Source organism: Podarcis filfolensis, assembly GCF_964270895.1.
Source record: "Podarcis filfolensis genome assembly, chromosome: 9".
Classification (NCBI taxonomy): domain Eukaryota; kingdom Metazoa; phylum Chordata; class Lepidosauria; order Squamata; family Lacertidae; genus Podarcis; species Podarcis filfolensis.
Genome location: NC_139610.1, coordinates 6,756,052 through 6,779,579, shown reverse-complemented (window position 1 = coordinate 6,779,579; position 23,528 = coordinate 6,756,052). Strand labels below are relative to the sequence as shown.

Sequence of the window (23,528 nt, the reverse complement as noted above, 5' to 3'; positions counted from 1 at the left end):
CTTTTCAGTAAAGAGCATCATCCCCCAACTCAATCTTAACATTACTTGCATTTTCTATGCTGTTTGAGCATGCCCATCTCCTGCCATTAGCTGACAGCTTTTACCTGGGGACAGAGGAATGCAAATATGCGGGGAAAACTAAAAGAAGCAGGGAAATTTAGGAGCTGGTCTGCCCTGTTGCTCCTTTTACATACTGGTTTGCACCTGTCAAGCCACAAAAATAACCAGGTTCTTCTGGCTGAACAGCAAGGAGTGCAAAAAATAATAGAAAAAAATTAAACACAACATAGAGAGCATGAAAACTGTTACATGAGGCACAGAGGACAATTTTGTTTCATTTTCTCAAAGGCATAACACAAAAATCCTATCACGTTTATACCAAATAATAATGGCCTACTTTCTCACTTGAAAGAGGATGCATCTCAAACCTGTGTCAGGGCTGTGTGTGTGTATGCGCCAAGATTGACATTAAAAAAATATATGAAGCAGCATTCAGTTAACTCCCTTCGCACAGGTAACTAGTGTGTCACAGCAAAGCCAAGTTTCTTGACACACTAGCTTTCTTTAAAAACAACTCCCTACACATAGAAAACCAGGAGTGTGACATGGCAGCCTCACCCCCCCCCTTACAGCACTCATGCACAAATGGACTCTCTATATTGGACAAACAGGCCAAACCTTACGCCAAAGAATAAACGGACATAAATCGGACATCAAGAATCACAAGACAGAGAAACCAGTAGGAGAACACTTCAATCTCCCAGGACATTCTATACAAGATCTCAAAGTAGTTGTATTACTACAAAGGAATTTCAGAAATAGACTGGAAAGAGAAGCTGCTGAATTGCGACTCATTACCAAACTTAAAACCATGGAGAGACCTGGTCTGAACAAAGACATTGGATTCTTATCTCATTATACATGACAAAGCCATTTTTCACCTTCTCACCCCTTGCTTTTTCCTGTAAGACCTATTGCAGTCGTTAAGAGTCGTCAACAGGCTCATCACAGCTATCTGCCAGTCACCCATTCCCACCACCCTTCTGAGTAATACCCCTCCCCACCTTCTCACTATATAGAAGGATCTGGCAACTTCTGTTTCAGTGTATCTGAAGAAGTGTGCATGCACACGAAAGCTCATACCAAGAACTAACTTAGTTGGTCTTTAAGGTGCTACTGGAAGGAATTTTTTTTTGTTTTGTTTTGACTATGGCAGACCAACACGGCTACCTATCTGTAAATGGAAAAGTAGTTTATATCGTGTACACAAAGCCAGAGGACCAGAGGGCGTGCGTTTCTCTCCAAAACGCTAGCCTTCGGTGAGTAGAAGATATTTGTTTTTAAGTAGGGCGGAATGTTCAACCCCCCCCCCCCGCAATCCCTGCCACAAACACCGCCCCCCCCAACCTGAATAGGCACAGTCATGACGGAGATTAACCTCCCCACCCCACAAAAACAAGGCCTCTCCTATTCCCCCAAATCAAGCGCCCAGAGGCGCAGTAAAAAAATTTAACCCCACCCCATTTTTTTACTCCCCCGCCCCCCCCCGCAACCTGAAGTGGCCCAGCCCAGACATAGGTCAGCAGCCCCGCCCCCGCCTCCTCCGCTCCCTTTACACCGGGGAGAGAAGATGGCCGACAGACCCCGGCCCCTCTGAAGACGGGGGGGGGGCTGGCGGGGGGGGGAGGCAAGCACAAAGGAAAAGGGGCAGAAAAGACCGGGGGGGGCTCTGAGGGGGAGGTGAAATGAGGCCTGAGGGGGGGGCGGCAGGAGAAGGAATGCGCTTGAGGAGGGCAGAGGGGGCGCGGGGGCCCGGGGTCCTTCCCTCCCTCCGCCCGCCTCCCCTTCACACTGACCTGGCCCGGCCGGCTCCATGTCACTCCCTCCCGAGAAAGGCGGCGGCGGCGGCGGCGAGGGAGGGGGGCGCGAGGGGCCAAGTGCCCAGGGGGGGCGGAGTCTTCCCTCAAACGCCGCGAGAGGTTCAGCGCGGCGAGGAGATAACAGGCTCCCCTCGGCCCCTCCCACCCGAGGGCCCTCTGGTCGTGGAGGGGGCGGGCTCTCGCGAGAGCTCGGCCGCCGGCAAGAAAGGAAAGCGGCCGGAAATCTCGCGATGCTCTACTGCGGGGAAGGAATAGCGGCGCTGGCTAGCGGGCCGGCCGCAGCTCTCGCGACACTTGAGCCCCGCTGTGTTTGTCGAAGGAGGGCCAAGGGGCCGCGTGTGCTGCGGCTGTGGGCGTCGCTGCTGGGCCAAGGCGGCGGGAGGAGCGAGGCTTCCTTACCAGGGGCCGGGGCTGGGGGACGTCCTTGCTGGGCCGGGCGAGGCTGCCCCCCCCCCGCCTCCGGAGGCAGCCCCTGGTCGGAAGGGGGCAGGGCTTGCTTGGGGCTGGGCTTCTTCCATGAACAAGCCCCTGCCGTGGTCGAGGCGGCTTCCCCTGGTCCTAGCGAAAGTGGCTGCTGCTGGGGAGCCCACACAAGGGGAGTCCCCAGGCCTATGATTTGCACAGGCTCATCCACAGATGTTCCCTCGCCTCGGCTTTACACATGCGTAGAAATGAAGTCACATTCTCGGAGGGAAAGGATGCCCAGGGTCCATAGCTGAAATATACTCAGAGTCGCAAAGTGATTTCATGCTCTTTATTCAGCTCATAGTGGTGAGGAGGAATGAATGAATGTCCCCTCAAAGTATCTGCTTTATATACATTATTTACACAATGGGCTGCACATGATTGGCTAATTCCAGAATTCTACTGTAAGCCAATCAGGTTGTGGATTCACTTCTATCTGGAGCATGATTGGGTGGTTCCTGCCAACCAATCATACTGCTGCATTGTTCTAGGACCAATCAGACTGCTGCCTTTTGGATCCTATTGTTCTAGGACCAATCAGACTGTTGCAGTTTGGATCCTATTCAACTCAGTACATAACAATAGCTGTCAACTTTCAGATTTGAAAATAAAGGATCAGCAGCCTCACCTGTCCCGGGGACAGTCTACAGGATATCTAACAATCCGGGATAGCAGTGGGAAACGGCGCTGGAATAAGGGAATTTCCCGCAAAAAAGGGAAGGTTGACAGCTATGCCAGGGTCCGATTCACCGAGAATTAACAGGGCGCCTGCTTTCTTTCAAGCTAGCTCAAGGCTGAATTTTCCCTGCACGTGCCTTGACATACAGTCTTGAGTTAGCAGTCTCCTAACGGTATCCTTTCTCATGCTCTCTCCTTTTTCATCTCTTCCTAATAAAGGCTATCAAAGCATGTGGTATAATTCCCACCAGCTCCCCTTGCTGAAGACTTCACAGGTTGCGCTGTGAGCATAGGACGCTGACAGGGAGCAGAGAGAAAGAGGATCCACAAGCAGACATCATGCATGCTCAGACCATTAAGGCACTTGCCCTGTGGCATTGGTTTCAATGGACAGCAAGTGGGTGTCAGGCGGAGCAGCGGCCAGGTGCTGAAGGGCTGAGCTGGGTGTGGCAGCCACATGGATCTCTGAAGCTCACCTGCTGCCCTTGGGTGTGGTAGAGGATGTTGCTCCCTTTGCACTAGTAAGATTTAGCTGCCAGGCTAGTTGGGTTCCTGCCCCTTCCATGTGCCTTTTTTCATTCATGAGATTAGGTGGGAGCTGAATGGGGCTCAGAAGGCCCCTTTTTTGGCCCACTAGATCCTCCCCAGGTCACCCTCCTCACTGGTCCTGCTTCACTCTCCTTCACTCTCTCTCCTCTTGCGTGCCTGGGCACAGAGGGGTGTGTGAGTCTGTATGGAAAATACCTTGCTGTAGAAAGATAAAATCTGCTTTCATTGTTCCACCCATTTTTGCCTCTCTACTGCATGGCCCCAGGTCACCCAAAGAAGGTGTTCTGCTTCCGTGTTAGAGGCACTGGTGTGGTGTGTGTCAGTTCAAACCACAAACCTCGGTGGGTAACGTAGAGCAAGGCACTACCTCTCAGACTTGCCTACTTTGTATCGTTGCTGTGAGAAAAAGAGGCAAGAAGGATAAATAACCATGTACAGTACAACACCCTGAGCCCCCTTGGAAGAAGGTGCTATTCAAACAAGGTACCACTGTTGCACAGGAGCAATGTATTTTTAAAGTAATTGTTAAGTTGTAAGCCACTATTGGGCCATGTCACTGTGGGCCAGAATCCGAGACCTGGGAGAAGAGTTGGTGGAAGAAGACTGGAAGAAATTTAAAGACTATCTTCAGAAATACTGTAAAATGATGTTGGATTGAAAATAAGTGGTATTAGCAACAAAGTTAATAAGAATATACAAAAATGAATTGATAATGGATGAAAATATAGAGTTATATGTTAAGATACAGAGTTAAGATAAACGAAAGAGGGTAAGGATTTGCTGATTTGATTATTTAAATGGGAATACAAAAAGGGGAGGTGTGAGGAAGCCAAGGAAATAAGCTAATGAGTTCAAAGTCTTTTGTATTTTGTATTTTTATTCTTCTTTTTTCTTTTTCATGTATTTTTCTATGTTCTTTTTTTTGTATCTTTCTTTTTGTATGACCTTTTTTCATTTTGTAAACTTATGTTTTTGTAAAACTTCAATAAATATCTTTTTTTAAAAAAAAAGAAGTTGTGGGGGGGACGACAACATATTTTTTTATAAATAAATGCATTTTTGAAAAGGGGAGGGAAGAGCCTTGTCCTTTTAGAACAGCAAGCACACAGGGCTCTGTGTAAATTTGTATGGTCTTTTTCTCTGAAAAAAAAATATTTGGTGGCAGGGGGCTGTGACTGTCCCGCTCACAGCAAGGCTGCCCAACTCCCTTACACATTCTGTGCAGATTCTATTGCATTGTCTTGCAAAAAAATCAGTCGTGATCTTTCACCGGATAAGCGCTTTCCACATCCGGTAAAGATGTACTGTACACGTTGGGGCTCAGAGGAAAAGGCAGTGCCCTCCTGGCCACCAAGGGCATAAACTTCGCTACTGTGGAAAGTGAAACTGAGGGGCAGGGCGGAAACTTCATTTCCTTCATACGCCTGCGCCTTAAAAAAAGACAACTCCGCTTTCCTGGAACCCGAGAGTCGCGCATTCGGGAGCCCAGGAGAGGCGGAACCATTGTGCTCAGTTGTGTTGTGCAGCGGATATATTTACGTGCCGTACCGAAGGGATTAATTTTTGCGTTTGGAGAGCCATGGCGGGGTCCGGGGCAGAGCTAAAACCTGCCGTATTGAAGCACCGGCGAACTACACTCGAACGGGTCGAAAAGTTTATCTCCGAGATATACTTCACGGATTGCAACCTCCGGGGCAGGTGGGCTTGTGTTGGTCCGTCACCTAAAGCCTTCCCCATTCTCCCCACCTGGCTTCCTTCTTCACGCAGCGCAGCGTTAAACTACGGAACTCCCTCCCACAGGAGGCAGTGATGGCCACCAATTTGGATGGCTTACCGTCGCAGTTTCATGGAGGAGAGGGCTATGGATGGCTACTAGCCGCGATGGCTGTGCTCTGCCTCCAACAATTGGAGCAAATAACACTTGTGAATATCAGTTTCTGGAAACTGCAGAGGCGGGGGAAAGTGCTGTTGTGCTCAAGTCCATTGGCGAAGCCTTGCGGGGGGCAGGAAGGGGCAACCGCTCCCCCAAATCAATTCAAATCAATAAAAATGCATAGCTAACTGAGTTTCTGCCCCCCCCCCGCCCAACAAAATGCCTGCCCCCTCCTAACAAAAATAATGGCTATGCCCATGCTCAGGTCCTGCTTCCGGTTTTCCCACTGGGGCATCTGATTGCCCCCCTGTGAGAAGAGAATGCTGGACTAGATGGGCCATTCCATTCAGCTATTCTGCCTAGCCTTCAATTTGAATTAGCCTGATCCTCTGCAGTGGTACCTCGGGTTACATATGCTTCAGGTTACATATGCTTCAGGTTACAGACTCCGCTAACCCAGAAATAATACCTCGGGTTAAGAACTTTGCTTCAGGATGAGAACAGAAATCGCACGGCAGTGGCGCGGCAGCAGCGGGAGGTCCCATTAGCTAAAGTGGTGCTTCAGGTTAAGAACAGTTTCAGGTTAAGAACGGACCTCCGGAACAAATTAAGTACGTAACCAGAGGTACCACTATATTCCCATTTCCCTTTCCTTTTCTATGAAGAAACCCTTCTTGGACCCCATTTTTAAGCTCTTCCCTGGTCTCCTTGCTGGCCCTAGTAGGATCAACGTGGCCAGTTAGCCCTGGTGATCATTTGATAGACAACTGGGTGTCCCCCCCCAAAAAAATGACCCCTGAATTTTAGAATTTTATTGACATTGATGCTGCATTTATGTTGTGTTTTTATGCTGTTTTTAAGTCGCACTTTAACCAGTGTTTTATATTTGCTGTTAGCAGCCCTGAGCCCGGAATTTTAAATTGGGAAGGGCGGGGTATAAATAAAAAAATATTTATTGATTGATTGGATCCAGTAGACTCTTCTCATGGTTATTACATTCTTAAGAAGACACAGTTTGGTCTGCATGGGGGATTTGATGTGACCATATTTGTTTTCAGAGGGTGGTTGTGGCCATGTTGGGTCCAGAGGATAGCACAATATAAGTACTGTACGGTTTAAGAGCCTTTCGAGAGTCCTGTCTTTTGCTGTTAGAGGCTACATGAGACTTCCATGTTTCAAAGTGGCCCTTGTAGCCTCATCCTCTTAATCATAGAATTGTGGAGTTGGAAGTGACCCTGATGGTCATCTAGTCCAATCCCCTGCAATGTCTCAACTAAAGCATTCCCGGGTTTGGACAGTTTGATCTCCAGCCATTTTAACTGTTTGCTGTGAAACATGCCATCTGATTTCTACTTCCACAGTTGGAGTCAATGCTGCTTCTGAATACAGTGGTACCTCGGGTTAAGAACTTAATTCGTTGTGGAGGTCCATTCTTAAAAGGTACCACTGTAGCTAATGGGGCCTCCCCCTGCCGCTGCTGTGCGATTTCTGTTCTCATCCTGAAGCAAAGTTGTCAAGCATCTTTTTCTCCACAGTGACCCATCAGATTTATTTTATTTATTTATAATTATGCTTGTACAGTGGTACCTCAGGTTACAGACGCTTCAGGCTACAGACTCCGCTAACCCAGAAATATTACCTCGCGTTAAGAACTTTGCTTCAGGATGAGAACAGAAATCGTGCTCCGGCGGCACAGCGGCAGCGGGAGGCCCCATTAGTTAAAGTGGTACTTCAGGTTAAGAACAGTTTCAGGTTGAGAACGGACCTCCGGAACGAATTAAGTTCTTAACCCGAGGTACCACTGTATACTGCAATTTCATAAAAAATATCAAAGAGCTGATGACACTGAGGCGTGTGTTTCACTGCAGGTTGTTTGGTGCTTCCTGCTCGCTGGCTTCTCTCTCTTGCTTTGAAACCTCACAGCGGATTCCATATGACGAAGCTGTCAGACAAGAATTTAGGCTTGTGAAAGTTGGAGACAGTTTTGGAAGCATGTAAGTATTCCCTTAGAGGCTAATGAATTAAAGGAACATATAAACTATCCCTTCTTCATGTGCCTCCTCCATAAGATATCCGGAAGGTGGTAACATGGGAATGGCCTTTTCTTCAGTGGCTCCCCATTTGTAGAATGCTCGCCCCAGGGAGGTTCATCCAGCACCTCCATTATAAATCTTTAGGCACCAGATGAAAACATTCCTCTTCAACCAGGCCTTGGCCTGATTAATATTCTATGGCCTTTTTAATGTGTTTGTGGGACGAGGGGGTATTGTTTTGTTTTAACCATTTATTTTGTGCTTTTATCCTGTATTTTTATCTTGTAAACCGCCCCGAGATCTTTGGGTGAAGGATGATATATAAATTAATAAAATAAAAATATAATAGGAACACAGGAAGGTGCCTTATACTATTCAGACCATTGGTCTGTCTTGCTCAGTCTTGTCTACACTGACAGTGGCTTCCCAGAGTTTTGAGCAGGGAATTTTCCCCAGCCCTACATTCTTGAGTCACAGCTATGGAAAGCTATAGGTAAAGGTAAAGGTACCCCTGCCCGTACGGGCCAGTCGTGTCCGACTCTAGGGTTGCGCACCCATCTCGCTTAAGAGGCCGGGAGCCGGCGCCGTCCAAAGACACTTCTGGGTCACGTGGCCAGCGTGATGAAGCTGCAGCTGACGAGCCAGCACCAGCGCCGCACACGGAAACACCGTTTACCTTCCTGCTATAAAGCGGTCCCTATTTATCTACTTGCACTTAGGAGTGCTTTCGAACTGCTAGGTGGGCAGGAGCTGGGACCGAACGACAGGCGCTCACCCCGCCACGGGGATTCGAACCACCGACCTTACAATCCGCAAGTCCTAGGCACTGAGGTTTTACCCACAGTGCCACCCGCGTCCCTCCCACAGCGCCACCCGCATCCCTATGGAAAGCTATGGGACAAAGCAAATTTGAGCGGAGTGCCGTTACATCAGGCTTATTGCCCCATCTTTTCCCTAGGCCCTCATAAGTAACATCAATGGTGTGTGCTTTGCTTGAGCCAGGGATTTCAGGCCCCTTTTCTGATTGAAGCGTTGGGCGAACACTAATACATTTCTTGCCATCCTAGTGAGATAGTTATCCTGTGGAAATTAGAAGTATTGTTTGTATTTATTTATTTATTTTAAAAAAAGTCACCTGAAATTGTGCATGTCACTTCCCTAAGATGGAAGACCTGCTGGTTCAAAGTAGATCTCAGCATCCCCAGGGAATGGAGAGGAAAGGAAGTCCACCTTCTTTGGGAAAGTGAAGGAGAGGGAATGATTTGGAGGGATGGCCAGCCTGTGCAGGTAAGTGCCAACTTCATCTGGATGTGCAGAGTGCTGATGAGCTGGTGCTCATGACCATATCAAAACCATGCATCCTGCCCCCTTGCCCAGAGAAGAATTAAAATAGATAGATGGGCTCCTTTTAAATGGTGCTGAATTTAACTAGAGATGAAACAAGCGAGGCACACGATTCTCTTTCTTTCTCTCTCTCTCTCTGAAAAAACAAAGCTAAGTTCTTTGTTGGTGGGAGTTGGCAATGTCTACAAAGGGTTCAGAGTCTAGTATATATGTCAGGCTGTGTGAAGGGAGAAGCAGCAGATCTTGGCATGCAACTGAAAAGCCCTCACTGGCTTTTGCAAGGAGGTAGTGTACATCTTTGTGCAGCATTCAATTGTCAATAGTTAGTGACAAGTCAATGATTGTGTTGGCACGTTATGCCCCATGTTCCGTTTTAACCTTTTACAAAAAGGTTTAAAAACCTAAATGGCTCAAATTCAAATACTGATCAACAGTAACATCTAGACCATGGGAGCGTTTCAGCCCTGTTCTTGAGTTTGTTTAAAATCTAAAACAGCTTATCTTATCTTTTATTCCTTTCTTTGAATTTGTGCCATTTAGGTTTTTAAACCTTTTTGTAAAAGCAGCACTAGAATTTTCACAGTTGAGTCCTCAATCCTTTATTACTGCTCTTTGCTTTACCTAGGTCGAGCTAGGATTATAATACTTCAGAATTTTGGGGGGTTCTACCCCTTTATTTGAATTTTGGTCATTTAAAGTTTATTATTTTTCTATTTTCTTCTGAGGAAACCGAATAGTTCAGTGAAACGAGGTTTGTAGCCGGGATCCCGTTAAGGCTTTGTTCAGTTTTAGGTTTTTCTAATTTTTTCCCTTAAGCGTTTTGATTTTTATTATTTAGTTTATTTCCACAAGATAATATTTCTAGTCGATTACTTCTTGTTTCAGGGATTTTCACGGTATTTCATTTGTTTTGTACATGTTCTGTTTTAGGCAGTGTTGTCCACTATTGTGTTACATTTAAGTGGTTACCTCTGATCCCCTCTCCCCCCCCCCCAAATCTGACAGGGTTTGACACGGGAAGGTGAGAAGACCAGCTACATTCTGACAGATAATCTAAAGGAGACGGACCCCCACAGGTGAGCAAGGTAGCCCTCTTAGCCATTCAGAGAGTTACTCTTTCGTTTTTCTAGGAAGGTCAGGTTGCCTATTTTTGTCCATTTTCTTTCAGCAATTGTCCATTTAAAAAGAAGTTAAGACCGTGTTGGCTGAGGGTGAAGAGTGCTGGAAGGCACTGTGTTTGCTACCCCTGGATTAAACAGTTAGATGGCTGATGAGATTGCTGACATTTTCCCCTTCCCTAGCTTGACCCTGTATGTGGAGGTTGCCTGCAACGGTCTGTTTGGAGCTGGGAAAGGCAGCATGATTGCACCACCTGATCCTGACAAGAAGTTCTCCCTGCAAAAGGCAGAGCTGGTGGTCTTCAACAGGGAGGTCCATGAACTTCTGGTAGACTTTGAGATTCTTCTGGACATGGCTAAGGTAAAGCTTATGCTTCCTGGTTTGGTCTTCAAATGCTGACTGTGCACTGGAGGAAGCTGCCTCCCCCATTGCCTAATTCAGTTGTTCCTAAACTTTTTGGGGCCACCGCTCCCCTGGTTCCGTAAACTCGCTCTCGGTGCTCCCTGCTCTACCCTATAAAAAGCATTATTCAGAACAGCACTTTGCATGACCCACTAAGGAAGATAGTACAGTGGTACCTCGGGTTAAGTACTTAATTCCTTCCGGAGGTCCGTTCTTAACCTGAAACTGTTCTTAACCTGAAGCACCAGTTTAGCTAATGGGGCCTCCTGCTGCTGCCGCGCCGCTGGAGCACGATTTCTGTTCTCATCCTGAAGGAAAGTTCTTAAACCGAGGTACTATTTCTGGGTTAGCGGAGTCTGTAACCTGCAGCGAATGTAACCTGAAGCTTACCGAGATACTACTGTAATGCAATAAAATTCGGAACAGTAGCAATCAATTGCACATTTATTCAAATCCAGTTCAAACTACTAGTTTAATTAATTCAACAAAAATGGCAACATTGATCAAGAGACACCAGCTTCGCAATGTCTGACAATCATTTGCACCTCTAGCAGCCCCCTTCTGGCCCCTTGCCTCTTAGCAACCCCCGTAATCCCACTGCTATTCCCAGGGAAAGGGGTGGCTCATCCCGTTTTGTTGCCTGAGGCAAAGGAGGAAGGTGCTGCCTTGTGTGTGTGCCCCACACCCTCCCCCCTTGCTGCCTCCGCTGAAGCATCAGTGGGGTGGGGTGGGTTCCTCTGTCTGCTTCATGGATGGGCCAGCCCTGACCAGGGGGCAGTAACTGCCTACTTTGGGAACCATTGAACTAATCAATTAGAGGTTTGTGAATGCCCCAAGCAGCTGTGGGCATCTCGGGTCCATTCAGTTCAGGATGGTCTCTGATGACTGGAGTTGGCTCTCCAGGGTTTCAGTCAAGGTACATTCCTAGCCCTACCTACCAAGGATTGAATCTGGGACCTTCTGCATGCATAACAGTTTCTTTCCCCCTATTTTGTGAATCCACACATCACACATCAGCTTGGACTGGGTGTTTAGTTACAGTCTGTGCATATGCTTGCTTGCACACAAGTCCCACTGTTTGCTTCTTAACATATTGAGCCATAGACTTAGAAATAGTACACTGTGGTTTGGCATCTTTAGGCAGCCTGCACCAAGCGTCAGAATATGGCAAGTGCTGCTGCCTTTAATGTTGTATTTGGGACTTGGTTTCCCTGAACAGCTCAGGTCTAGGGTACCTCAGGCCTGAACCTTTATATCTCAGCTCAGTCACTGAGATAATCTTTAGGAACATCCTTGCTCTTTCTTGAAGTTGGCAAAGCTTGTTTGACAACAGTGAGAAACCAAACCTTTAGTGCCACCGACCCCATCCTGTGGAACACCCTGCCAATAGAGGTTCAGTGAGTGTCTTCTATGCCAACTTTTAAACGCCTGCTGAAATGTTTTTTATTTTGCCAGGCCTACACAGGCAATTAAGAATACTTCTCCCACAATGTTTTGTTGGTGCTTACTTTTAGCCTTTCTCTTTTGTTGCTGTCCCAGAAACTCTAGTAGGTGCATAATCCTGCAGCGAGGCTCCTCACGGGGTCCCTGCCATGGGAGCATATTCACCCAGTGCTTTTCAAGCTGCACTGGCTCCCGGTGGAGTACAGGGTCAGATTTAAGGTGCTGGGTTTGACCTTTAAAGCCCTACACGGCCTAGGACCCTCGTACCTACGGGACCGCCTCTCCCGGTAGGCCCCATGGAGGACCTTAAGGTCCATAAGTAGTAACACCCTAGAGGTCCTGGGTCCTAAGGAAGTCAGATTAGCCTCAACCAGAGCCAGGGCCTTTTCAACACTGGCTCCGGCCTGGTGGAACGCTCTGTCTCATGAGACCAGAGCCCTGCAGGATCTGATTTCTTTCTGCAGGACCTGTAAGACAGAGTTGTTCCGCCTGGCCTTTGGCTTGGAATCAAATTGATCCCCTCCCCCTCTTTCTATTTTTCCTTTCTCCTTCTATGATGGAACTCCTATTTGGGGACTTCCCTGGCTTTTTTCTGGCCCATGTAGCACCAGTCTGGATAGTTGGCCTTGGTGAAGACTTGACATTTTCATCCCCAAAAAAGTTTTTGATTTGAGTTTCTACTGAAAGGAGCCTGCATTTTAATGTTGTATTTTAATCTTGTTTTTAATTTTTATTTCAATAAATTGTTTTTATATCTAGTGTTAGCCGCCCTGAGCCAGGTCTTGGCTGGGGAGGGCGGGGTGTAAATAAAAATTATTATTATTATTATTATTATTATTGCTTTTAACTTAAAATATTTTTTGTGCTTTTATTGTATGGTTTTTACCATTTGATGCTGTAAACTGCATTGATATGTTTTGTGATTTAGTGGTATATACAAAACAAAAACCTAACAGTTCCTTGGTTTGGGTTGTGCGGACAACATATTTTGCCAGCATTTGGTTAACGTTTTCGTATTACGCAGCTTCTTGGGGAGGAAAATCAGCGGAGCTTCCAGGCACTTTACACAGCCAATCGGATGGTTAACCTGTGCGATGTTGCCAACCCATCAACTTTTGCTGCAGCGCACGAACTTGCCTGCTCCGTCTTCGGTCAAAAGAATGGAGAGAGTCAGCATGTCATCCACGCGATGGGCCATTGCCACATTGATTCCGGTAACGGGAAATGCATTTTGGCACAACGTTGTAGGGAGGGCACTAGCAATAGTGGCTGGAGTGGGGGGCGGGTGGTGGTTCTGAACCGCAGGCCCAACAGAGGGCTTGTGGGAGAGGTGGGATGCAGGGATACCAAATAAGGATGCCAAAAACATCAGAATGACCGGTTCTAGTGCTTTACTAAAGAAAGGTGTAGACTTACAGCACAGCAGCAGCCTGCCAGATCTCTTAGCCTTTCAGTCACCAGACGGACATGGCAGCAGGGAGATGGTTTGTCTGTCTAGTCATGCATGCGACTGACAAGATTCTGATTTCTTCTGAATGCCGTGTGAGAGGCTTATTTTCTGTCTCTTCTGCTATGGGGCCGGGCAAGCTAGGATTGGGACCGCATAGGCCATGTGGGCATCATAAATGAATAAACCAGCTCCTGTCTGCAATTGTCCTCTTAGCTTGGCTGTGGCCTTACGATGAGACGATCCGTAAATGTGCTCGCAGCTGGGTGACTGTCATACGCCTGATGGAGAAGAACCCGGAGTTCACCTTTGTTTGCTCACAGGTATTATTAATATGTCTATGTACAGGAAGGGATCTAGTTTAGGTCAAGGGCTGTGTTCCCTCGTGGGTCAGCTTCTGGGGACCACATACCAGTGGTGAGCAGAGCCAAAGCCACATACAGGCCCCACTCACACATATCCAGCCACAGCTTCCCAGCAGCAATGTGGATTACGACTGTGTCCTGTTTGTGTGAATGGGACTCTACCCCTGCTCACCTTAACCTGATTGCCTTGTGTCGGGTGGGGCTGAGGCAGAGGGGCTGCAGGCTGGATCCAAGGAGCTAGTGATCAAACGCCCATGTTTTAGTTGATTAAATACAGTGGTACCTTGGTTTAAGGGACACGGGTGGCGCTGTGCGTTAAACCACAGAGCCTAGGACTTGCCTATCAGAAGGTCGGCGGTTCGAATCCCCGTGACGGGGTGAGCTCCCGTTGCTCGGTCCCTGCTCCTGCCAACCTAGCAGTTCGAAAGTACGTCAAAGTGCAAATAGATAAATAGGTATCTGCTCTGGCAGCAAGGTAAACAGTGTTCCCGTGCGCTGCTCTGGTTTGCCAGAAGCGGCTTAGTCATGCTGGCCACATGACCCGGAAGCTGTACGCCAGCTCCCTCGGCCAATAAAGCGAGATGAGCGCTGCAACCCCAGAGTCGGCCACGACTGGACCTAATGGTCAGGGGTACCTTTACCTTTACCTTTGTTTAAGAACAGCTTAGTTTATGAACAACTTGGATTAAGAACGCTGCAAACCCGGAAGTAGATGTTTTGGCTTGTGAACTTTGCCTTGGAAGCAGAGCATGTTCCGCTTCCTGTTGAGTGTAAATTGAGTACCCTGCTGCTCTGGGAAAGCAACCCTTGGTTTAAGAATGCTTTGGTTTAAGAACGGACTTCCAGAACAGATTAAGTTCGTAAACCAAGGTACCACTGTATTTAATCAACTAAAACATGGGCGTTTGTATTGCAAATGGTGGTGAATGTTGCACACAGATATTTCCTACCTGGTATGACTAGAGACATTATTGCTAATGAAAAATAATTTCTGATGAAGGAACTAAATACAAAATGAAACGCTGCTCTCCTGGCACTACTATTCTATTGTCCTGGAGAACTGAAAGGGTTGCAGGCACTCTGACTGATCTGTGTTTTATAAATGAGGGGCACATTGATTGTTAGCTCAAATTTTTAGAGTCATGCTTCTCCAAATCTGGATGGTAGCACTTATTTTTCGCACACAAGTTGCAGGTGTGGGTACAGGATGACCACTTTTCATTATATTACATTTACATTACAGGTACCACATAATACCTGTTTCACATTGTAAGAACTCAAACATTTAGTGTGGCAGCATTTACACTCGGAACTTCCTGCCTATTGACATCAGGCAAACACCTTCACTTCCCTCTTTCAATGCGTCCTAAAAACATTTTTGTTTAGTAGAGATGTGTAGAATGTAGATGTGTGTTCTACTCTGTTTTTAGTTTCTTGCTGATTTTGTTTTGTGAATATTTTAAAGAGTTGCCTTTACTTGATTTTATTGCTTTATTCTCTTCCTAAACCACTTTGAGGAATTTTTTAATATTTTAATAACTAAGCGGCGTGTAAATTAATGAAATAAATAAATGAATGTGTTTGCCATTTTCAATGCAGGCTCAGCAGTTTGAATGGGTGAAGAACTGGTACCCTGGGCTGTACTCTACAATTCAGAAGTTTGCGAAAGAAGGGCGTTTCATTCCTGTTGGGGGCACCTGGGTGGAAATGGTAAGAAGGCAAGCATCCTTCTCAGTAGTTGGGCCACGCAGGCGACCTGAGGCCAGAAAATCTCACCTTCTGCCTGCGTTGCAGATGTTGAACTGAGCTTCTTTTTACCTTAGAGTTATGTGCTGAAGTTCTCACCCTGGGCCAGCAGGGGGATACTGTAGATAGTTATGCAAATAAGGGATCGAAAGTGACGTTCAGTGATTAGATAGTTTTAGAAAATTGTTGTACTGGAGCTCTATATAAGCAGGCTGACTGAACCCTTCAGTTCAGTTCTGTTCTGGCCTGCGAATAAACAAGAGCTGTTTGAAGAATCGCTGTGTCGTCTGATATGTTCACCCACAACTTAACACTTAGGTTTCTAGCAGGGTAGCCAATGTGGGGACCTGCAAATGTTTCCGTACGCCAATTCCCAGCAGCCTTGGCCAGCATGGCCCTTGGTCACTGATGATGGGCATTACAGTGCACCCATCTAGAGGGCACCACGTTGGCCAGCCCTGAAAAGAATCTCATTGTACTCTGTGGCCCATACTGCTTGATCTTCTCGGGCTGCTAGAGCCCAGAATTCTTAGATGGAACACTAATCTTTCTGGGATGGGCAATTGCTCCAGCAAAGAACGCTGCCAATCTGTGCAGGTGGAGGGGTAGGAAAGAGTGATGGGCTTAAGCTTCCTGCATAGGGTTACAGCCTTGTGATCTTCCCCCAGGACGGCAATCTTCCAAGTGGAGAATCCATGGTTCGTCAGTTCCTGCAGGGACAGCGGTTCTTCCAGCAGGAGTTTGGGAATCTATGCTTGGAGGTAGGTGCTCCCAGCCCTAGACATGTCCTTTGGTCCCAGGGTGGGGGGGACTTCAGACATAGGGGCAAAATGCAGCCCTCAAGCCCTCTCAGTCTGGCCCATAGGGCACCCATCAAAGGCAATGGTTCAAAGGTAATTAAATTAAAGGTAAAGGACCCCTGACAGTTAAGTCCACTTTCATCTGTTTTTCTCCTGCACAATCAGTTCTGGTTGCCAGACACGTTTGGCTACTCTGCACAGCTGCCCCAAGTGATGAACGGCTGCGGGATCCACCGGTTTCTAACGCAAAAGCTTAGCTGGAACCTCGTGAACACTTTCCCGGTGAGTTGTTTTGCTGTTTTTCAGTCAAGAAAAAGTGTAATAGTTTAGAAATTTCAGGGATCAGCAAACTTTTTCAGCAGGGGGTTGGTCCACTGAATCTCAGACCTTGTGGGGGCCTGGACTATATTTTTTTGGGGGGGGGATGAAAGAATTCCTATGCCCCACAAATAACCCAGAGATGCATTTTAAATAAAAGGACACATTCTATTCATGTAAAAACACGCTGATCCCCGGACTGTCCACGGGCTGGATTTAGAAGGTGATTGGGCCACATCCGGCCCCTGGGCCTTAGTTTGCCTACCTATGGTTTAGATTGAACAAGGAATAGCTTTTCCTTGCATTGCTTGAAAGGAGTGCCTGGGTGGGTGTTTTTTCCCAGTTGAAATCTGCCCTGCAGCATCATAGGATTATTCAAGCCATTGTTTATGAAGCTGGCTCCCCCTGCTGCCACCGCCAACAGTCGTTTGGACATAGTGCTAAATCAGCGATTCCCACCCGCTTGGTTCCATAAACTCATCCTCACTGTTTCCCCTTCAAAAAACATTATTCAGAATAGCGGTTTGCACGACCCACTAAGGAAGGTAGTAACGCAGTTAAATTCAAAACAGCAACAATTAATTGCACGTGTATTCAAAAAATAAATATATGCTGTGATATAATCTTGCAGCTAAGAAATATAACAAAGACTATTGCATGAAAAATATTATGTTGGGGAGATCTCACACAGGTAAAGAGAAGCAGTGGGGAAGAGGGGAGGGTTAGGTTGAATTTGGGAAATAAAATAATATATGGGACAGCAAAGCATATAATAGATTCTTATAGAATAGTAATATATTGTAACCAGAATAGAAGTTCAAAAGGGGAAGTAAATGTATTTTTAGTATTTTCATTATTGGAATAGTTATTATTATTTCTTATCGGTAGAAGGCAGTGTTAACTTAGACTTCTTCGTTTTGCTGTCTGTAAAATTTTCTTAAGTCAATTTAAAAAAAAGACTATTGCACGAAAAATATTTTTACAAGCTCTTGCTAACGAAAACATACGGGTGCAGGAGATTTATAGCATAAAATATTTATATATAACTACTTATCAAACACGCACAAACCTTTGCCCACCACAAATGTCCAGTAGCTAGTTTGTAAGAAAATCAATAGCTGTTACCAATAACGGGCTCTCTTGTGGCAACTCACAACTGAAAAGGGAAAAGCTCTGCGAGCGATAAGAATAGTACTGTATTTTTTGCTCCATGAGGCGCACCTGACCATAAGGCGCACCTAGTTTTTAGAGGGGGAAATCAAGAAAAAAATATTATTTCCACCCCCCCAGCCCCAAAGAGCAGCGGACAGGCTGCCCTTTAAAGAGCGGACGGCTTTAGCACACTTTTGCGGGAGGTGGGGGAATTCCCCCACCTCGTAGAAAAGCCCACAGGAGCCACGCACCCTTTAAGGAGCGCACAGCTCATGCGGGCTTTTCTACGAGGAGGGAGAAGGGACTGACTGGCCGCGTCAGTCTCTTCTCCCTCCTGGGGAAAAGCCCGCAAGAGCCGCGTGGAGCTTGTGTGCAGCTCTTGGGGGCTTTTCCTGCCCGCCTCCCCCCTGCATTTGCTCCATAAGACGCACACACATTTCCGCTTACTTTTTAGGAGGGAAAAAGTGCATCTTATGGAGTGAAAAATACTGTAAATCTTTAAACACGAAGTGATCAGTGCCCCTCGGAGGGGCCCACCCCCAGCACCCCCTGCAGCCCCCTTGCCTCTTAGCACCCCCTAGGTAGTCCCACCGCCTCCCAGGGGGCTGGAGCACGTACTGTGGGAACCCCAGACATTGACTATGGGCCATGATCTTTTCTTGCAGCACAACACCTTTGTCTGGGAAGGCATTGACGGGTCCCAGGTTTTAGCTCACTTCCCACCTGCAGATTCCTATGGGCTGGCTGGTTGTGTGGAAGAGGTGAGTGAGGGCCACTTGCCCCCCGGAAGAAGGAAGTGAAGGCCAAGTTGGGGTGGGGTTTCTAGCAGTTCTGAAGACCGGCAACTGCAAAGAATGCATTGCAAAGGAATGGACTAAATGACCTGGAAACCATAGCTTGTCCAAGGTGCTGGGAATTGTACCCCTGTGAGGGGAGAGGGGAGACATGCACTTTAAATGTGCTTTGTAGGAATGATTGCTGGGTGCGGAGCACACTCCCCCTCACAGATAAAGCCACAGCTGTCTGAACATCTTGCCCTCTGTCTAACCTTTTGCGGTCTCAGTAGTCTGCGGTGTCCTGTCTGTAACCTTTGTTTCTGAGACCTCTGTCTCCTTCGTCCTACACTGTGCAAGGGGGAAATGACACGGTGGAAACAGGTGCCAAAATAACTTTGTACCACCCCACGATCTCGGGACGGGAAGATGTGTAAAGGTCACAGCCCAAAATGTATCTGCCTGGGTTTGCATATTGTGTCAATAAAAGGAGCCTCCACAGAGCTGGCCGGCAGCTTGCTTGCAGCTTACCTGTGCGCAGCTCACTTGCGTTACCAACTCCTGCCTCATGTCCTTCACTTCAGTGCTTTGCGTGTATGGTGTGTGTCAGATGCTGCTGGTGGTTGCTTGCGAGTAACCAGGCAGGACTCCAAACCTGTCTTTTACAGGTTTTATTGTGCAAACTATTTACAGTGCAGATCTACAAAGTTCATGTCCGTCTTAGTCACTTGTAGAAACTGGGAGTGGCCTCTTCCGGCTTCTCCCCCAACATAAGAACTTTGGCACCCCAAGCCTCCTCCTCCCCTCCTTGCGTTTCACCCCTCTGCGCAAGCTGGGCGACGGAAGTGGCGTGGGTCCCTCCTGGCCAGCCCGGCTAGGTGAGGCGCCGGGGCTCTCAGCAGCATCCTCGAGCCCTTTCCTCGCTTGGCTGGCCCCTTTCCTCTCTTCTCCACTGGAGGTGTGGCTTTTCCCCTCACTGGAAGAGGAACTGTTCCTCAGGAGCTTCGGAGGCTCTCTGTATCCCAACAGCCCCCCTGCCTCCCTCCACTGTTCTGATGGCAGTCCCCTGACATGCCTCCTGACACCAGGCAAGCAACCTTAATTGTACTATTTTCATTGTTGTTGTTTAGTCGTTTAGTCGTGTCCGACTCTTGGTGCCCCCATGGACCAGAGCACGCCAGGCACTCCTGTCTTCCACTGCCTCCCGCAGTTTGGTCAGACTCATGTTTGTAGCTTCAAGAACACTGTCCAACCATCTCGTCCTCTGTCGTCCCCTTCTCCTTGTGCCCTCAATCTTTACCACATCAGGGTCTTTTCCAGGGAGTCTTCTCTTCTCATGAGGTGGCCAAAGTATTGGAGCCTCAGCTTCACGATCTGTCCTTCCAGTGAGCACTCAGGGCTAATTTCCTTAAGAATGGATGCATTTGATCTTCTTGCAGTCCATCTCCTCCAGCACCATAATTCAAAAGCATTAATTCTTCGGCGATCAGCCTTCTTTATGGTCCAGCTCTCACTTCCACACATCACTACCGGGAAAACCATGGCTTTAACTATATGGACCTTTGTTGGTAAGGTGATGTTTCTGCTTTTTAAGATGCTGTCTAGGTTTGCCATCGCCTTTCTCCCCAGGAGCAGGCGTCTTTTAATTTTGTGACTGCTGTCACCATCTGCAGTGATCATGGAGCCCAAGAAAGTAAAATCTCTCACTGCCTCCATTTCTTCCCCTTCTATTTGCCAGGAGGTGATGGGCCCTGTGGCCATGATCTTCGTTTTTTTGATGTTGAGCTTCAGACCATATTTTGCGCTCTCCCCTTTCACCCTCAATAAAAGGTTCTTTAATTCCTCCTCACTTTCTGCCATCAAGGTTGTGTCATCTGCATATCTGAGGTTGCTGATATTTCTTCCGGCGATCTTAATTCCGGCTTGGGATTCATCCAGCCCAGCCTTTCGCATGATGAATTCTGCATATAAGTTAAATAAGCAGGGAGACAATATACAGCCTTGCCGTACTATTTTCAGTGCCTGCTTAAAAGATTTTTATTTGGGAAAGCCTATCCAGAAATGTAGAAGATACGTGGGTCTTTATTTCTTTCTAATAATATTTTGAATATTTAAAAAATGCCTGTTTTAACTGAGTTTTTCTAATGCAGTAATGTTAATGTTTTCTCTTATATTCTTGCAAACCTTTCTTTTACAATGGAGCTGCATGTGAATCTTGTGAATAAAATAAATAAATATCCCCTGCGAAAAGAGGTCACGTCACCACGTACACGTTGTTGCCTCTGCCCTAGATGTTAAAAACGGTGAAGAACAACAGGGACAAGGGCCGTGTCAACCACAGTGCCGCTCTCTTTGGCTTCGGAGACGGGGGAGGCGGCCCAACTCAGAAGATCCTGGACAGGCTGAGGAGAATGAAGGACACAGACGGCTTGCCAAGGTCAGTCTCCCTTTGCTACGCTGACAAGCCCACTTTAAAAAGGAGAAACAAAAGCCTGGCTTCCTGTGGTTAGGAAGATGGACCCACAAAGGTATGGGCTGAATAAAAGATTTGTGGGAAGCCGTATACAGTCATACCCCAGGATAAATATGCTTCAGGACAAGTATTTTCGGGTTGCGCTCTGCGGCAACCCGGAAGTAACAGAGCGCGTTACTTCTGGGTTTTGCCATTCGCGCATGCGCAGACAGTCAAAATAACGCCACGCGCATGTGCGGAAGCGGCGAAACGTGACATGCGCAGATGCGCAGTCGCGTCTTACGTTCTATTCTGGATGCGAACGGGGCTCCAGGACGGATCCTGTTCGCATCCCGAGGTACCACTGTAAATGCCCCATAAACAAATTGGGATGAACACTCATTAACTCTCTGCATCTCCCTCCTGCATCTGGATGAGCATTTACCTAGTCGGAGGACACATTCCTGCACCTCAGGAGGTGGCGCAGCAGGGCCAGTGAGGGGCATGGCCTGGAGGAAAGAGGGTGTGGCCTTTTGAGCATCCCCAGGACTGGAGGGAGAGGCATTTGGTCTCTGGGCCTGAAGCTCTCCCCAGCCCTGCTACAACTGGTGGTTTCTCTTTCTCTCCTTCTCATAGGGTTCAGATGTCCACCCCTGACCGGCTTTTCACTGCCCTGGAAAAGGAAAAGGCTCAGCTGTGCACCTGGGTTGGTGAACTGTTTCTGGAGCTCCATAATGGCACATACACCACACACGGACAGGTTAGTCTGCACAGGAAAACAGTCAATTAGACAGTCCTCTGGCTCAGAGTCAAAAGGTCTGTCCTCAGAAGCTTCTGTTCCTGAAGTTCTAAAACCAGGATCACCTTAGAAGCTCAACTTGGGGGAGGTTTGTCCTCATAAGCCTCCTGTCGGTTGCTTTAGCGCCTGCTTATCTTGCTCTGTGAGACAGGAAAGGACAATCTTTCAGGTGCTGTTGGACTCCACATCCCATCATCTCCAGCAAGCAGAACCAATAGTCAGGAATGATGGGAGTTGTAGTCCAACAAGGTCCAGAAGGCTGCAGGATCTGGGTACAAATACGTAGAGTTGCAATGTTACAACTTGCAATCTCTGCTTATCGGTATCTGATTATCATCATCATCATCAATTAAATAATTAATTACAGCATTGAAATCCACTACGAAAAACAATTTAAAGCAACTGGCAATCATAAAAAAACAATGTGTCTGATCATTTCCTTTCATTGCTGTTTTCTGTAAATGTTTTCTCCTTTTGGAACCAGATTAAGAAGGGGAACCGGGAGTGCGAGCGCCTGCTCCACGATGTTGAGGTTCTGAGTAGTTTTGCTTTGTGGCAGAAAAGCTCTTTCCAGTACCCTTCGGCTAAGCTTCAGCACCTGTGGAGGTACAACTTTGAATGTGAATATTTGGTGCTGTTCAGAATATGGGATCTTGTTGGGCTTCATTGGGGTAGCAGGAAGGGTGGCCAAATCCTAAGAAAGGTCACCCACTACCTTTTCCCTCCCCACTCCTATCACGGATCCTGCCTGCTCTCCATCTGAGGACTGTGACAAGGTGGTGGAGCCCCTGACCCTCACATGCTTCGTATAGATGCCAGGTAGTTCCTCTCTTCCTTGGGATCTCCTGATTTTTTGTCCCCTTTTGGTGGCAGGCTCCTCCTCCTGAATCAGTTCCATGATGTCTTGCCAGGCAGCTGTATCCAACTGGTAGCTGAGGATGCCATGAGGTACTACTCAGGTATGAATTTACCCTGGCCCTTGAGAGAGGCCTCAAGAGGCCCTGCTCCTCAGCCTGCTATCGGGATACGTTAGATTGGTCAGCCCCAGGGGCAGGGCCTTCGTGGTGGCAGCCCCTGTCACATGAATTTACTTCCATGTTGCCCATATTTTACTGGGTTTAAGAATCTAGCACTACTTCTCTTCAGGTATTGAGCTGTCAGAATGACTATAGCGTGGAACAGGGGTTTCTGAACCCTGGTCCTCAGACCAGCAGTGGTCCAAAAGCTTTATTTAGGTGGTCTGTGGCATGTCTGTGAAGAACACTTAGAATCTGCATTCTGCAATAAAATACAGTATAAGAAATAAAAGCAGCAGTGCACATACAATTTAAAACCATGCCATATCTGACACAAGGGACGCGGGTGGCGCTGTGGTGTAAACTACTGAGCTTTGGGCTTGCCGATCGGAAGGTCGGCGGTTTGAATCCCCGCGACGGAGTGAGCTCCCATTTCTCGGTCGCTGCTCCTGCCAACCTAGCAGTTTGAAAGCATGCCAAAGTGCAAGTAGGTAAATAGGTACCGCTGTGGTGAGAAGGTAAATGGTGTTTCCATGCGCTGCTCTGGTTTTGCCAGAAGCAGCTTAGTCATGCTGGCCACATGACCCAGAAAAACTGTCTGTGTACAAACGTCAGCTCCCTCTGCTAGTACAGTGGTACCTCGAGTTACAGATGCTTCAGGTTACAAACGCTTCAGGTTACAGACTCCGCTAACCCATAAATAGTACCTCGGGTTAAGAACTTTGCTTCAGGATGAGAACAGAAATTGTGCGGTGGTGGTGCGGCGGCAGTGGGAGGCCCCATTAGCTAAAGTGGTACTTCAGGTTAAGAACAGTTTCAGGTTAAGAACGGACCTCCGGAACGAATTAAGTTCTTAACCCGAGGTACCACTGTA

The 23,528-nt window shown here is 47.4% G+C and overlaps 2 protein-coding genes across 2 annotated transcripts in view; one reads left to right on the top strand and one right to left on the bottom strand.

The window, feature by feature from the left end:
* The window catches only part of IREB2 (iron responsive element binding protein 2), a 36,647-nt gene extending 34,628 nt beyond the window's left edge, over positions 1-2,019 (bottom strand). Inside the window, exon 1 of the mRNA XM_083630201.1 lies at positions 1,857-2,019. Coding sequence (XP_083486327.1) covers positions 1,857-1,875 — 19 coding nt within the window. The 5' untranslated portion in view covers positions 1,876-2,019. The remainder of the gene's footprint in view (positions 1-1,856) is intronic.
* A 2,740-nt stretch (positions 2,020-4,759) lies between these two features.
* Positions 4,760-23,528, top strand: part of MAN2C1 (mannosidase alpha class 2C member 1) — a 34,052-nt gene continuing 15,283 nt past the window's right edge. The window contains exons 1-15 of the mRNA XM_083630190.1: positions 4,760-5,270; positions 7,314-7,439; positions 8,642-8,765; positions 9,828-9,898; positions 10,124-10,301; positions 12,811-13,000; positions 13,450-13,556; positions 15,198-15,308; positions 16,013-16,105; positions 16,310-16,426; positions 18,280-18,375; positions 20,679-20,824; positions 21,476-21,599; positions 22,123-22,244; positions 22,512-22,597. Coding sequence (XP_083486316.1) covers positions 5,152-5,270; positions 7,314-7,439; positions 8,642-8,765; positions 9,828-9,898; positions 10,124-10,301; positions 12,811-13,000; positions 13,450-13,556; positions 15,198-15,308; positions 16,013-16,105; positions 16,310-16,426; positions 18,280-18,375; positions 20,679-20,824; positions 21,476-21,599; positions 22,123-22,244; positions 22,512-22,597 — 1,810 coding nt within the window. The 5' untranslated portion in view covers positions 4,760-5,151. The remainder of the gene's footprint in view (positions 5,271-7,313; positions 7,440-8,641; positions 8,766-9,827; positions 9,899-10,123; positions 10,302-12,810; positions 13,001-13,449; positions 13,557-15,197; positions 15,309-16,012; positions 16,106-16,309; positions 16,427-18,279; positions 18,376-20,678; positions 20,825-21,475; positions 21,600-22,122; positions 22,245-22,511; positions 22,598-23,528) is intronic.